Source organism: Canis lupus, chromosome 5 (genome assembly GCF_003254725.2).
Source record: "Canis lupus dingo isolate Sandy chromosome 5, ASM325472v2, whole genome shotgun sequence".
Lineage (NCBI taxonomy): Eukaryota > Metazoa > Chordata > Mammalia > Carnivora > Canidae > Canis > Canis lupus.
In genome coordinates, this window is record NC_064247.1 from 57,927,474 (window position 1) to 57,941,574 (window position 14,101).

The 14,101-nt window shown below is 57.1% G+C and overlaps 1 protein-coding gene and 2 long non-coding RNA genes across 7 annotated transcripts in view; 2 read left to right on the plus strand and 1 right to left on the minus strand.

Annotated features, from left to right (window-relative positions):
• The window catches only part of PRDM16 (PR/SET domain 16), a 314,126-nt gene that overhangs the window by 91,920 nt on the left and 208,105 nt on the right, over positions 1 to 14,101 (plus strand). For all 5 annotated transcript variants that reach the window (XM_025427404.3, XM_025427408.3, XM_025427406.3 and 2 more), the window contains exon 2: positions 9,681 to 10,030. In XM_025427404.3, the coding sequence (XP_025283189.3) occupies positions 9,681 to 10,030 (350 nt within the window). The remainder of the gene's footprint in view (positions 1 to 9,680; positions 10,031 to 14,101) is intronic.
• Positions 6,997 to 9,036, minus strand: LOC112646961 (uncharacterized). The gene is made up of 4 exons (XR_003128021.3): positions 8,927 to 9,036; positions 8,161 to 8,296; positions 7,892 to 8,013; positions 6,997 to 7,388 (listed from the first exon to the last, which is right to left on the minus strand). It is a non-coding gene; the product is annotated as an uncharacterized LOC112646961 (long non-coding RNA).
• Positions 10,037 to 12,340, plus strand: LOC118354742 (uncharacterized). The gene is made up of 2 exons (XR_007410870.1): positions 10,037 to 11,220; positions 11,831 to 12,340. It is a non-coding gene; the product is annotated as an uncharacterized LOC118354742 (long non-coding RNA).

Sequence of the window (14,101 nt, forward strand, 5' to 3'; positions counted from 1 at the left end):
TCACTCCAAAGAGGAGGCAGCCCCGTGGGCCGCCCCTGCCTCGCTCAGTGTTTGAGATGAAAGAAGAGCCTGCGTGAATGTGGCCGGGTCAAGAGGTCACCAGGCCTCTGGACCGGGGAGCTGCAGGAGGAAGCCCTACCTCTGTGGGGAGATTTCCGTCCAGGCGCCATCCCCGGTCTCGTGGGCCCTAATGATAATTCCGCCATCCGCCCTGCAGCTGGGGCTCGTCGCCCTCCGGTCCCTGTGGGCAAGGTCCCGGGCGTGGGATTGAGAATATAAATGACAATTGATTATTATTAATATTTAGCATGTTTGCAGAAACGTCTCTTCTCGGTGCTATTAATCTGTCGTGTTAATAGCAGCCGCGCTCCTGCTCTTGCGCTCGGCGGCTGTGCGGCGAGGGGAATGCCAATGAGCTGTGGGCCCGAGGTGGTGATGGAGGCCGGGAGGTGGCCCCGGGTGGCAGTGGCTCCCGGCGGGGAGGTGAGGCTGCTTTGCTGTCGTTCTAACGCCGAGGCCCAGGGCTGCGGGGACAGCCACCACGTTTGCTGTGGCAGATGAAAGCCTAAGAACACCAGTGAGACAGAACCCTCAGTTCCCACTCCCCTTTCTAGCAAACCATTCCTGGAGGCAGGTCTGCAGTCCCAAGACCCCTTCCACTGATGAGGGGGCCTCTCCTTTTTTTTTTTTTTTAATTTATTTTTTATTGGTGTTCAATTTACTAACATACAGAATAACCCCCAGTGCCCGTCACCCATTCACTCCCACCCCCCGCCCTCCTCCCCTTCTACCACCCCTAGTTCGTTTCCCAGAGTTCGCAGTCTTTCCGTTCTGTCTCCCTTTCTGGAGGGGGCTTCTCCTGAACGGCTGTCCTCGACAGACGAACCCGTACCAAGATCCTCCACTAGAAATAAAAACATCCCTGTGGGCTCACCTAGAGCCAACCTGACAGATGGGCATCTCTCCACCCCTCCTCCCTTGAGCAGCAGACTGGAGGGTGGATGACCTGACAGCTCCTGTGGACTTACAGGCTCTGAACCTGGGGGTGCTTTCTGGGGTCTATGGGGGGCCCAGTGCACAGTACTCCTCCCTGCTTGGTCGGAGATGTGAGAGTCAGAAGATGAGCACTAAAGTCTCACCTTATGTCTCCAGAAAGGCTCAGGTGGACCATGCAGCTTAGCGAGAGGGCCAGGTATGCTTGGGCCGAGCCCCAGAATCAAAGAATGGTCGCCCCACCCCTGGAATGCTAGGCCAGGCAGGCCACTTCATGTTGGGTGGAGGGAGGGCAGCCCTGAAGGAGCAATGGAGAAACTGTCCCTTTCCAAGATGGGGGGTGGGTAGAGCAAACCCAGGTACTCATTCCAGATGAACTAATCAGGCAAGTGGGGTAAGAAGAGCCAGGGACTCTTGTTAATAGGGGTCTATTCTCAGGGAAGGAAGCACTGAGAATTCCTGCCTTCTACATTTCCTGTTAAGAATCATCCTCAAGATGATCCTCACATCCACTCACCCACCCACCATCCATCCATCTACCCATCCATCCATCCAACCAACCATCTACTCACCAACCACTCATCCACCCATTTTTCCATCTGTCCAGCCACCCATCTGTCCATCCACCCATCCATCCATCCACCCATCCACTCATCCACTTATTCACTCATCTAACCATCCATCATCTGCCCACTCATCTTTCTACACACCAACCCATTCATTCCTCCATCCATTAGTTTATCCATTCATTTCCTGTATGTCTTCTATGGAACATGAAGAAGGCCACCACTAAATGCCAGGACACTTTTCCAGGTGTGTTCTCACTGCATCTAGAACCTTAGAGGCAGGTGGTGTGGTGTCTGAGAGCTTTAGAATCAGGACTGAGATGTCCCCTGTTGGGCCCCTGCTGTTATGTGGCCATGAGCAAGTACTTACTCCCTGAACTTCCCTGCCCTGATGTAGGAAGTGGATGATATCTCCATTCTGTCCCCCCCCAGATCGAGGGCCCTGTTGGCTGCATGCTCCCTGGGCCCAGTCAGCACCAAGCAGCCTGTGGGACCCCAAGGGGCAAGTTGCCTCTGGTGTTCACAGCTGCACACAGCTGCCCACAGGCCATGGGCCACAGAACCAAGGAGAACTCAGTACTCTGAGCAGGTCCATCTGCAGTTCCCCAGCTGCTTCCAGAGCCCATCTTGGGTGGTTCTAGAATTGAGTGGAGGGCTTCTCCATGGTCTCAGGGCTCTGGCAGGGACATTTTGTTCCCTACATCCCCTCCCCTCTGTTGCCACATCCCTTTCATAAATTGACCCTTTCGAAGCAGTAACTTTAAATGCTTCTCCTGGGAGCCCCGCTGAAATGTCTCTTTACCCGAGGCCTGGAAACCTTGAGTTGGCCTTGGTGGAGGTGCTGTCCCTGCTCCTCTGGCATCGCCCTGACAGACACCCTGGTCTGAGGGTGCTGCAGCGCAGGGGTCTGGAGTTGATGCCGTGTGAGGCCCTTGTGCGGGCAGGGCAAGGGGAGCCTTCAACACTGCTCTTGGGCATCTATCTTGTGCATGGGGCTAGCCTTGTGGTGACCCCATGAGCCGACCTGTGGGGTTCTGCGGGGATGCAGGGAGGCTTCGTCGACTGCCGCTTCCTCCTTAAGTGTCTCCACAGGCTGTATCCCTCCTTTTGGGGCTGTACAGGCTACCAGAAACGTGAGCACCCTCCCAAACTAGCGTGGCAAGTTTGTAGGCTGGCTGGAGGGGAGTGAGGGGTAAGTCAGGGACCCACGGATGGGCACTGGTCTGGATTTCTGGAAACCTGGTCATTTTAAGGAGATGTGACTCCCCTCGTGTTAAACCCTATCTGCCCACGAATGTGTTCCTGCTGTTTCAGCCCTTCTGGGCTGATTCCCCACTTGCTAGAGCCACAGCAGGGGTTCTCATAGGCCTCTTTGCCTGCCCCGTTTCAGGCTGAGTGGGTCTGGAGAGGGGCCTGAGGGCTGCTGGGGCTGCTGGCCTGGGGACTCCGATCTGAGGACCCCTGAGCTACATAGGCAGGACTCCCCCAGAATATCCAGCAGCTGGGTCCACCTTACCTGATGTGGCAGGCCCGTCACCATCACTGGGAAACCTGCAGGGTTTGCCCAGAGTTAATGCCCTGTAGCCGGTCCCCTGCTGCTGCGGAGACTTGCCTTGGCACTCTCAGCGCCCTGGCCTGCTGGTGGCCACTGGAGGGCACAGGTTCCTTCTCTGGGTGCAGGGCTCCTTGAGCACCTGAGCCTGGCCCACAGCAGGATGCCAGCCTCCTATCTTGTCTGCAGTGACATTTAGGTCTGCCCTTGCCTCCTAAATACAACGGGGCTTCTTCAGACCAGGGGCAAGATCTTAGCTTCATTTCCAGTTCAAGACGTTGAATGTTAACTGAATTCTTTGATTCAAGTGTCCACTCAGCCCCAGCCCCATGTGTCCTCGTGTCTGACCCTGTCAGATCCAGGTTACACAGCTCTGCCAGGAGGCCCAGTCTGCCCACAAGAGACCACTGCTCTTCTGGGTCCAGACTCCCTTGGGGAGGGCCCACTGCTGTGCCTCTCGGGGCTCCAGGGTGTTCAAGAGCATCTTGACTGAGTGGCACATCCAGCAGAGGAGGAGGTCTGTCACCATGTTTAACCCCAAAAGTGTTCCTGAAGAGACCCTGGGGTGGCTGGGAGCTTTGAGGAGCCTGCGGGGCTTGGATGTCATACCACTCCCCTTTAGCATCATTGTCACCTGCTACAGGAGGGCATGTTTATTCCACTTTACATCTCAGCTTCAACGGAGTGGGGGGTGGCTGATGAGTGGAGGGGCTGCCCAGGCCAGGCTGTTGGGGGTCCTCCTCTGAGGAGGAGGGCTGAGCAGGCCACAGGGCTTCTTGGGGCTCGGTTCTGTGGGATGACTAGGATGGTTCCCTGTATGGGCTCTGTGGGCTCTATGAGCCAGCTGCAGGGTGTAGGGTGGACCCCAGGTGGCAGCCAGGAAGCGGGTGGCACCCCAGGGCAAGGCTGAGGTCAGCCTGCATGTCCTCGCTGGGCAGGGCCATCTACCCCAGATCTGCGGGGCAGATGACATGCTGACTCTGCAAGGCCTGGATGGGGTTTGCTGCAGTTTTCCCTGGCCATCAGAGGAGGTCAGCACACTGAGGTCCAGTCCTGAGCAGCTTGGCTCCTGGGGTCGTGGCAACCTCTCCCCTTTCTCATGATCTGTTCCCCTCTGTTGGGGGACCTTGGTGCCCACCTGATGGTCATCATCAAATCAGCTGAGAACATCTTGCTTTTGACCCACAGACCCTGAGGTGATCACCAGATGGGCTCTCACTGGGTGGGGGTGCATGGGATGAGCTGCTGGTCTCCCGAGGCTGGGCCCACCCCAGGCCACCTGCCAGCCTGTCCTCATGTCAGACCCTCCTCAGGGCATTCTCACCTCTCCCGAAGTATGGCATGTCCACTCTTGCTTCTAACCCCAAATGATGGGGATGAAATGCAATTAAGCAGAAAAGAAAGCCAGACAAGGATGCGCTTCCCGTTTTACTACAGGTCACCCACCCGTTTGGCTTCTGAACAGAACTTGTTTCTTCTTCCGAGGAGGAAAGGCGACATCCCAGTGTGCGTGTTCAGGGGGACGGAAGCTCTGTGCCGGTGGCGCTTTGGGGTGAAGCCCAGCCAACACTGGAATGGTGGGAACTCAGCTGCCAGGCCCGACTTTGAAAGGAACCAGCTAGACTCCTGCAAGCACATTCTCCCCTGTTCTTAGGGTTCCTGCCCTGGTGGCTGTGGGGTGACCTATAGGGCTGGGGTGGGTGTGAGGGGCATAGCCGCTCCATCTCCCACTGTGGGACTATAGGCAAGCCACCTCACCGCTGTGTTCCTCTGTTTCCCCCTCTGTAAAGCAGGCAGCTCAGCAGCGAGAAGGTCGTACCCGGGGTAGGTGTGGGGGGATGCCCATTCTCCCATTGCCGATGGGGCTACCTTCAGGGCACTGACAAGAGGGTCAGGAGGTGTGGGGGTCCCATTTCTATTTCCCACACTCCGCCTACACTCTTCCATCCATGCTGCTGGGGGTGGGCCCATCTCAGGACTACGCTGGCCTGCCTGCCCCCCTTGGCCCCTCCTGAGACACCACGAAGGAACCCCATCAGAATTTCAGGGACCAAGAAGTCCAAGTGAAAGCCTCCCAGGAAAGCTCAGATTTGGGGGGGATCCGGTGACTGCCTTCAGCCCCCACTCCTCGCTGGGGTGTGCCAACCCCTGGGGACCTCCTAAAGGTAGGGTCAGCACTCCTGACCTAAACTAGAATGGCGGTATCACATGATTTTGTAAGAATTAACATTTTCACATCACTGTGGCATCTCGTTCAGATAACGCCCAGCCTCCTGGGACCGACGTGGACACAGTGTAGGATGCTGATTCACCCTTCCCCAGGGGCACTGACGTGGACACGGTGTAGGATGCTGATACACTGCTGCCCTCGGCTGTACACTAGGCTCTGTAACCACAGCTCTGTAACCTGGTGCCTGGTCCTCCGGTACCTCACGGCTGCCCACTCCTCCCATGAGTGCCTGGGGACCTGTATCCAGCGGTGGTGGGAGCACACCGCCCCATGGGTGGGCCAGGTCACATCAGGTGTCCAGAGGCAGAAAGCCCTGGAGCAAAGAAGCAGTGCTCTGGAGGGCCTGAGCCCAAGGAGAGTTGTCCCAGGAACTGGGCAGAGAGCTGGTCCTGGATAGGGCATGTGGGCAGGGCTCCATAATCCCTCGCTGGGCCTGTGGGCAATGGGCTGTGTCATCTGTCTCAAGATGACAGTGACATTGCAAGCTGGCATCAGGATGCCTCTGTGGGGTTCTTTTGGGACCACAATGGGGGCCACCCCAGTCCCTGAGCTGTGTCCCTCTGTCCTGAAGGAGCCAGGGCAAGGTAGCTCCTAGTTCTGCCACGCCCCAAACCCCGTGTAGAAGTTTTCTCACTCTCAGAGGTCTCCTGACAGAGGACAGCTGCACCCTCCCACCCAGAGGGCATGTGGAGGCAGGGGCTGGCCGACGAGCCTCCCTTGCACACCCCATACACACACACTCCCACTCACCCCCAGGCCTTAGCCTTGCCAGGCCCTGCACAGCACAGTGCTCCTGCCAGACGCGCCAGCAGGTCTCGGGGCATCTCCTCAAAACACAGTAGAGGCAGGACTGGAGCAAACCACATATGGACCTAGAGAAATTGTCCCCACCCCAAGCCTGCCGAGGTCAGGGCTCCAGTCCACCGACTCCGTGTAAGAGCAGCCAGGAGCTTCGGCTTCAGGGGCCGCTGGTCCTTACCCTGCTGATCACCGCCCTCCCAGCTCCTGCTTGTATGGCCAAGGGGACACCCTGCAAGGGACCCGCTGATCTGGGGCCGTCTCTCCTATCTCTCTCTCTCTCTCCAGACCCCTACCTCCTGGCTGCTGTTTTGATGTTTAGATGGGGTTGTCCGGGGAGAGGCTGGGGGTAGCTTCCCATCAGGGATTATTTGCTACCATTAGGGCAGGAGGGGGCACAAGGCTCCCATTGTGGGATCGGAAAAGACCAAGCCCTAAACTAAGGGTTCAGGGTGGGACCCAGGGCAGGATGGGATTGAGGATGTGGTGGCTCTCAGCCGGTGTGGTCCAGACCCAGGAAGCAGCTAGGTTTCTTCACTTCTCTGACCTGTTTTCTGAGACCGAATGTCCATTGTTCCTACATTGAGCAGCAGGTGACCAAGTCTCCAAGTGCAGTTTCAGCATCAAGTCCCCAAGAGCTCCGTGACCTGGCTGGGACCCTGGCCTACAGCAGGTGCCTTGGGGCCGTGGCTCAGGATGGCCCCGCTGGCTCACCAGCTCCTCCCCTCTGCTCCCTGCTTTTATTATTTTTTAGTCAGTCTCCCAAAAGAATTTTTAGGAATGATGGACTGAGTCATGAATCCTTAGCCTGAAATTACCACAAAACCCAAATAAAGGACCTCAGCTCTCCCAACAAGTAAACAACACACAATTGCACAGCCTATATTTCCAAAGTCATAAAACGCTCCCGTTCTTGGCTCTGCATCCTGACTTTTGAGAGAGTGCCTGCCGGCTGGAATGTGCCAACGGTCCTGGGGGTCTGGGGAACATGATGCCCACCCCCTGTCCGTGCCCGCCTCACCCAGGGCAGAGGGGCTCCTGGCTGGAGCTCCGACTGAGGAAGGATGCTCTTTCGATGCAGCCTCTCCGGTTATGCGAGGACCTGGGAAGCTGGGCAATTTGTGCCGGCCTGCCCCGAAGGCTCCGGCGGCCCAGAGCGGCTTACTGCCTTCCCCAGGGCCTGGGGCTGTTTCTGCACTTCATTTTCTCCAGATGTCTCCTGCACACTGATGAGGTCTCCTCGCGCCACCTGTGAAAGAAGAGCTCCCTCACCCCCAGCATCAGGGGCCGTGGGATGGAGACCTGGCTTCTCCTGGTGGCTTCAGGCAATCACTTAACCCCTCTGCCCGCCGGGGGTGGGAGGCCAGCCTCGCGCTGCCTGCCTTTAATCAGCAGGAAACACCACCTTTCTCTCCCAAACTGTTTGCTCGGCCAGTAAATTAAACATGCCCTTACAGCACTGGTTTTCCTCCAGTAGGTGAGGAGTTTTGGGAAGTAGAATTCAAACAGAAAAAAAAAAAAAAAAAGGCCAAGAAAGAGCCCTGAGATGAATATATATACAAGGGGATGGGGACCCCTCCCCACTTTCTGCCCCAGCAGATCCTAATTGTCCTGGAAGGCGAAGGCATCGCACCCCGAGGCGCATGGGGAGGGGGGCCCGGGGCTCCCAACCTGATTTTGTTTGTGAGCCTCGTGCAGTCACCAGTTCCAGATAATGAGGTGGCATGTTAATTACCCCCCCTTTTAATTTACCTTTATGCTGCACACAGTCACCGGGAAGGCTTATGGGGGTGTTCTTTCAAACCTAACGACTTGGATCTTTCTGGCGGAGGGACCAATAGCTGCCCTTCTGTTGTTGCATTTTTGAAAGGAGCCTACGAGTCAATTAGAAGGGAACCGTTGGCCACTTAAAACATAATAATTACTTCTGTGAATGCTGCTAAATTAAATAAGTGTTATCCCCGTGATTTATTTTTTTTCTTCAAGACTTTGGTTTCTTTTGAAAGAAAACATTTTCTTACTTCTCAGCAGATCTGTTTGCAACCGGCGTGAGGATTCTGAAGTCACTTCTGTGCTGGAGAGGCTGTGGCCCCAGGGCGCAGGGGGGCCCCCGAGGCAGGGTCCCTGTGGCAGGGTTTCAGGCCAGCACACAAGGGGCTTGGGCAGAAACATTCAGGCCGGAGGTCAGCAGGCGCTCCCATCCCCCAGCCTCCCCTGACCTCCCCGTTTCCTCACTGTGCGATTCACGTTCACAAAACATACAGGTTCGGCCTTTGAACTGAGTGGTTCATTTGGAAGGTTTACCCAGGTGTGTGATCACTCCCTCCATGTCAGTCCTCCCCAGAGGGGACCCCGTGCCCATGACCTGCCACTCCCGGGGCTCCTCTCTCCCAGCCCCCAGCCCCCAGCAACCACTAGCATGAGCTCTGTCTCATGGACTTGCTTTTCTGGACACTTCCCGTAAACGGATCATGCTGTGTGGGCCTCTGCCGGCACCCTCCACTGAGTGTTGTGTTTGCCAGGTGCATCCCCGCTGCAGTGGGGGGAGAAGGAGGGGGGGGGTTGTCAGTGCTCCATCCCTCCTATGGCTGAGCACCATTCTGCTGTGGACCTGTTCACCTATGGATGGACAGGGGGCAGTCATGCCCTTGGGGATTCTGGACATATGGTTGTGGGCACCCAGCTGTCAGGGTCCCCACTTCCCATTCCTCTGGGCAGAGCCACTTTCCTGACTGAGCAGCTAGCTACTCCTTGCTCTTCCTATGCCTCCCTCAGCCCACAACTCACGATCCCCTCTGTGTCTCAGGCCTGGTGCACATCCAGGTGGCACTATCTTGGCACCTACAGTCTCCTAGGATGGACCCCAAAGACAGGCCTGCAGTGGATGTCAATCTTGGTGGCCTGCAGCACCACAAACCCCTCATTTGTGACCTCAGCAGACCTCTGTCCTAACTGGCCCTTAGGCCACCAGGAGCTCGGGAACCCATCCCCAGGGCCTCTGGCCCCACCAAGGTGCCCTGAGCTGCCCAGGTTTTAGAGCAAATGTCATAGTGATCCAAATTCTGAGTCCCCCTGAGAGTCTGAAACATGTCCCTGACCCCTACTTTCCAAGGCTAGACACAAACCACAACGGTTCTGGAAAGAATATTTCACCACCAGCCCTGGGTTGGGTGTCCTCTCTGACGGCTTTCCCCAGGTTCGCAAACTCGTGGAGCGTGGGCAGCTCCTCTCTTTGCTTCCCTAAAGCAGAAGAGGCAGATGACGGGCCCTCGGGTGTCTGCATTGGGCCACGCACAACTCTGTGGGGGTTCTGAACCCCGGTTCCCAAAGGAGTATGGCAAAACCACGTCCCCGGAGTGAGGGCCACTTTGCTCGGGACAGAGCAAAGGGGACGTCTCCTGGGCAGGGGGTGGCGGTCGACCATGTCTGGGCCTCTGGGCACCCTCGGGTCCCGTTGTGCCCTGTTTCCCAGGTGGTCCCCGAGTGTCACGCACAGGGAGAGGGCGTGCCGCAGAGCCTGACGCTGCATTGTCTCCTTCAGGTGACGGCGACATTGTAAATAACATGCATGAGCCTGACCCGGACCTGCTGGCCGGCGAGAGCGCGGAGTACGAGACTGAGGACAGCGTGGTGTCCCCGATCCCCATGGGGCCGCCGTCCCCCTTCCCCACCAGCGAGGACTTCACCCCCAAGGAGGGCTCGCCGTACGAAGCCCCTGTCTACATTCCCGAGGACATTCCCATCCCGCCAGACTTTGAGCTGCGAGAGTCCTCCATCCCAGGGGCCGGCCTGGGGATCTGGGCCAAGAAGAGGATGGAAATCGGGGCGAGGTTTGGCCCTTACATGGGGGCGCCCCGGGCCACGTGGAAGGAGGCAGACTTTGGATGGGAGGTGAGCATTCCCGTGTGAGCGTGATTGATCACGGCCATTTATCTTGTGTTCAATCTATTTATAAAGCCGGGCTGAGCAGTGCTGCCCGAGGCGGGAGGCTCGGTCGGAGAGAGCGCTCGAATGTCACATTTCCCAGGCTTATTTGGTCCTGCAGCTTGCATGACGCGACTCAGCAAACATCAGAGGTCCTCGTGGGCGCCTGTCAGCCCCCATAGGCTATGCTTGCTCTCTTCCCGGAAATGTGTCTTTAATGAGCTCATGTCTTAAAACACTCTGTGCTCCGTGTCTGGATCTTAGGTGCTAAGGCTGCAGTCTCTGCAGAACCGAGCAGATTAATGGAATGTCCCGGAACAGGAGTCTCTACTCTGGGGAATGCTCCTGCAGATGGGGGGCAGCCCGAAAAACACGCCTGGTGGCCGTGCTGCCCCCAGCGTTCCCTACATGTCCATGCCAGAGCCCCCTACCCACTGGACTCTGGTCAGCGGGCTCCCGGGGAGGAGCCCCCACTTCTCTGATAGCGGGGGGAGCAAGCCTCATCCTGCCAGGGAGGGGCATCTTGCAGTTTAGATTTCCCTAACAATCTGGGCCTGGACTGACAGTTCTGGGGGCTGCGTGTGGTCAGGTGAGGGAGGCCCGTCAGGTGAGGGTGCTGCTATCCCCAAAAGCATCCCTCCAGGGCTTGGGATCTTTCGAGGTGGTGTTGGTGGGGACCACAAGGCCCACAGAAGTGTTCTCCTTGCTGGCCCTGGCTGCTCTCCCAGCCTCACATGGCCGGTGCTTGGTGGTATTTCTGGCAGAGACCCTGCCTGGGCGGAAAATGCAGATGCAAACCCAGATTCCTTCTGGGTGCTTCACGACTTCCAAAAGTGCTTGCAGGAGGTCAGCTCTAGGAAGGGGCGAATAGTCCAAGGAGGGAAGAGGACCCTGTGTGGCAGGGGCCAGGGTGTGAGGGCCAGGGCAGGCCGTGCTCCCCACCTCAGGTGCCTCTGGGAAAGCCCCCACTGTTCATGCTTCAGCACGCTGCGTGGAGGGCAGGAGGAGCTTAGGTTTGTATTTGCTCTCACATGGGAGGCTTTACAATCTCTAAACCCTGCCCTCCTTCCTCAGCCCTGAGCACATCCCAGGTGCATGCTTCCCAAGGATTCCCGGGAGGCTGGGTGTGCTGACGGATGCTGCCCACCACCGCAGAAGTAAGATCTTTGCTCCCTCTCTGAGCACCAGCCACCTCGACTTTCCAGCAGGCAGGGGGATGTGGCCCGTGGTGGCACGTGGGGCATGGGCCCTGGGGACATGGGGTGCCAGCCGGAAGCCCTGATCTCCGTTGAGTGCTTTGAGGGTCTAGGCAAGAGGTGGGTTGACCAGACAGATGAAGGAATGGGAAGGCCAGAACCCCCGGTGGTGGGAGCATGTCCTGCTGTCCAGAGGCAGCAGACAGGGTGTGTGTCACTCAAGGACGGGGTTGCCTTCAGAGCAGACCAGCCAGGGGCCGGGGAGCAGGATAGGGCTGGTAGCGAAGGAGTTTGAAATCCCAGTGGTTTGTGGCTTGTGGGGTCGCCCCTCAGGGGACGGAGGGGAGCCTTTGGGAGACTTGGCCTGTCCTGTCCTTCCTATGCAGCGATTCAGGAGGTGGACTTAAGGGTGTTTATTGGATACGCTCAGGAAGACGTGCGCTGTTTGGTTAGGAGGCTGCTTCCAGAGGGCAGAGGCAGACAGACCCTACAGGTGGCACTTGGTGTGACCTTGAGGCAACTTCGCGCTTGTCTGCTTTGATACAAGTTTCTGTTTGCTCCTTTTCTAAAGAAATGGCCCATATCGCTTGTGCTCGCTCGGTGCCAGGCCTGGTACCGGCTGTCCCTGGGATCTGCCCGGTGCCTGTTGACTTTGCGACATTGTTTATTCTCCGTGTACGTGAGGGAACGTTCTCCACGGCGCGCCTCCTGTTCCTGCAGCGGGCTTTGTTCTGTGGTTGTGACCTGACAGCTGCCTTTCATGCCAGCACTTAGGGATATTTGCCCACAACCCAATGTCCTCAAATACTGTTCCAGACGCGCCCTGACACTATCTCAGCTGACCTTGCTTCCCTTGCAAGCTCGGGCGCCGGCTACCTGCCTTTATGATCTCTTTGGGCTCCGTGGCCTTCCATCACATGGGGTCTGAGCCACTGTTGTGTTGTCCTTGCATCTTAAGGACCAATGATGGGACGGGGCAGGAAGCCTCCGCCTCCCCGGATGCAGGAGAGAGGGGAGGAGGTGGGAACCCCGAAAACTCAGGGCAAACCCCGCTGTGCCTGAAATAAATAAAATCCATTTTTGTTTTGTTTTGTTTTTTTCTGGCTCCACAGACCTCAGTTTGGGCCTTTGGGGCAGGAGAACCAACCATCGATCCTCGTAGGGGAGTCTCCTTGCTGAATTTCCCACCTGTCCACATAGATAGTGTGGTTTCACATTGTTTTGGGTCTTCCTCTGGCAGGACCGGTGGCTCGGCCGCACCTTCACAGTTAGGCCCTGTCCTGGCCTCTGTAAACAGAGCCCAAGCCTGGGGTGGGGGTCCCGGGCTCCAGAGCCTAGATCTTCCTGTGGTTCTTGACGAGACAGGGGCCACCAGGGAGGTCCCTAGTCATGAACACTAACAAGGCACTGTGACGACCGCGGATGCCTGGGCCACTGTCCCACAAACATGCCGCCTGTGGGCTGGTGGGACCCTCACAGACAGCGGGATGCAGAGAACGTTAGTGCTGAAGTGTCACGTCGCCAGGGGATGCCAGCCAGACCCAGGATGGTCAGAGGCAGCGCCCAGGGGCAGTGCAAGTGTGCGCGTCACCTTGCGACATGCTGAGTCTCGGATGTGTAATTACCAGCTCACTCCTCACGCTGGTAATTAACTTTTATAAATCAGGACAATTTGATTTTACTGCAACTGACATGGTATTCGTCTACGGAGGAAGAACCAGTGAGGACAAAGGAGATGCACGGAGGGTCTGTACCCCTGGGTGGGCGGCAGTGGTCCATGGTGGGTCCAAACTTAGCAGTGTGGCCTCTCCTGGATGGCTGGGTTGAGGGTCCAGCATGGGAGGGAGAAACCAGATGCTGGTCAGGCGTCTCTTGGAGGACTGGTTTAAAATCAAGGTCAAATAGATTATTCTTACCGTCATCTTGGGACACCACAGAAATAATTTTCTTTCTACTCTGAGAACGAAATTCTTGCTCTGGACCATTCCAGAGAAATGGTTCTGTTTTCTTTTTTCTTTTTGTAATGGACAATGGTGCCTGACCACCACGTGGTTTCTGGTGACGGGACCCCTCTTGCAAAAGTGCCTCCACGTGACCTAGGACCTTAGGGTTCCAGGCCAGGGGGGCATCTTTGTTTCAGTAAAATGGGGATGCGTGCGAAGCTCCCTGCGTCCGTTCACTCACCACACATCCTTCAAGCCTCCCACACATGGCCTCTCCCACCCACGTGTACATCAGACAGTGACTCGAGGCCTCCCTTCTCTGCTCTTCAGGGCACATAAGAAGTGACTCCCAAGTCAGGCCTGTCCCCCTGCACCCCGGGCCTGGCCAGCCCTGTGTCCAGATAAGAGAGTGGGCCGCGTGGAAAAGGACCCCCAGGATCCACCTCAGAGGATGGTGATCTGCCTTCCTGCCTGCAAAGATGCCCAGACTCCCAGCCCCCCTGCCCAGATGCAGCCTGCCGGCTGACGCAGCCACCACTCACTCTACCCAGAATAAATCACCCCATGATTGCACTTGATTGCCCTGGGGTCTGAAAAAACAATGATTTTGATCATTTGTTGAGTAAATCATGACATTTATCATCGTGCTACTTATTTTGCTAATTAAGAGCTGGCTGCGAGTGACAGCCCAGAGGGAGCGGGCTCCTCGGAGGTGCCACCTGCCCCCGGGCAGGGCCTGCAGCAGGTGGGTAGCATCCTGCAGGACCCCAGAGGGCAGCAGCAGGAACAGTTGTCACCTTGACAGTGCTCACGTTTGGCCTGCTTCCTCCTTGTGAGCACATCTCCCCCAGAGAGCCCGCTGGAGGCTGCTTCTCCAGTGCCCAGCCATGGCCTGGCCG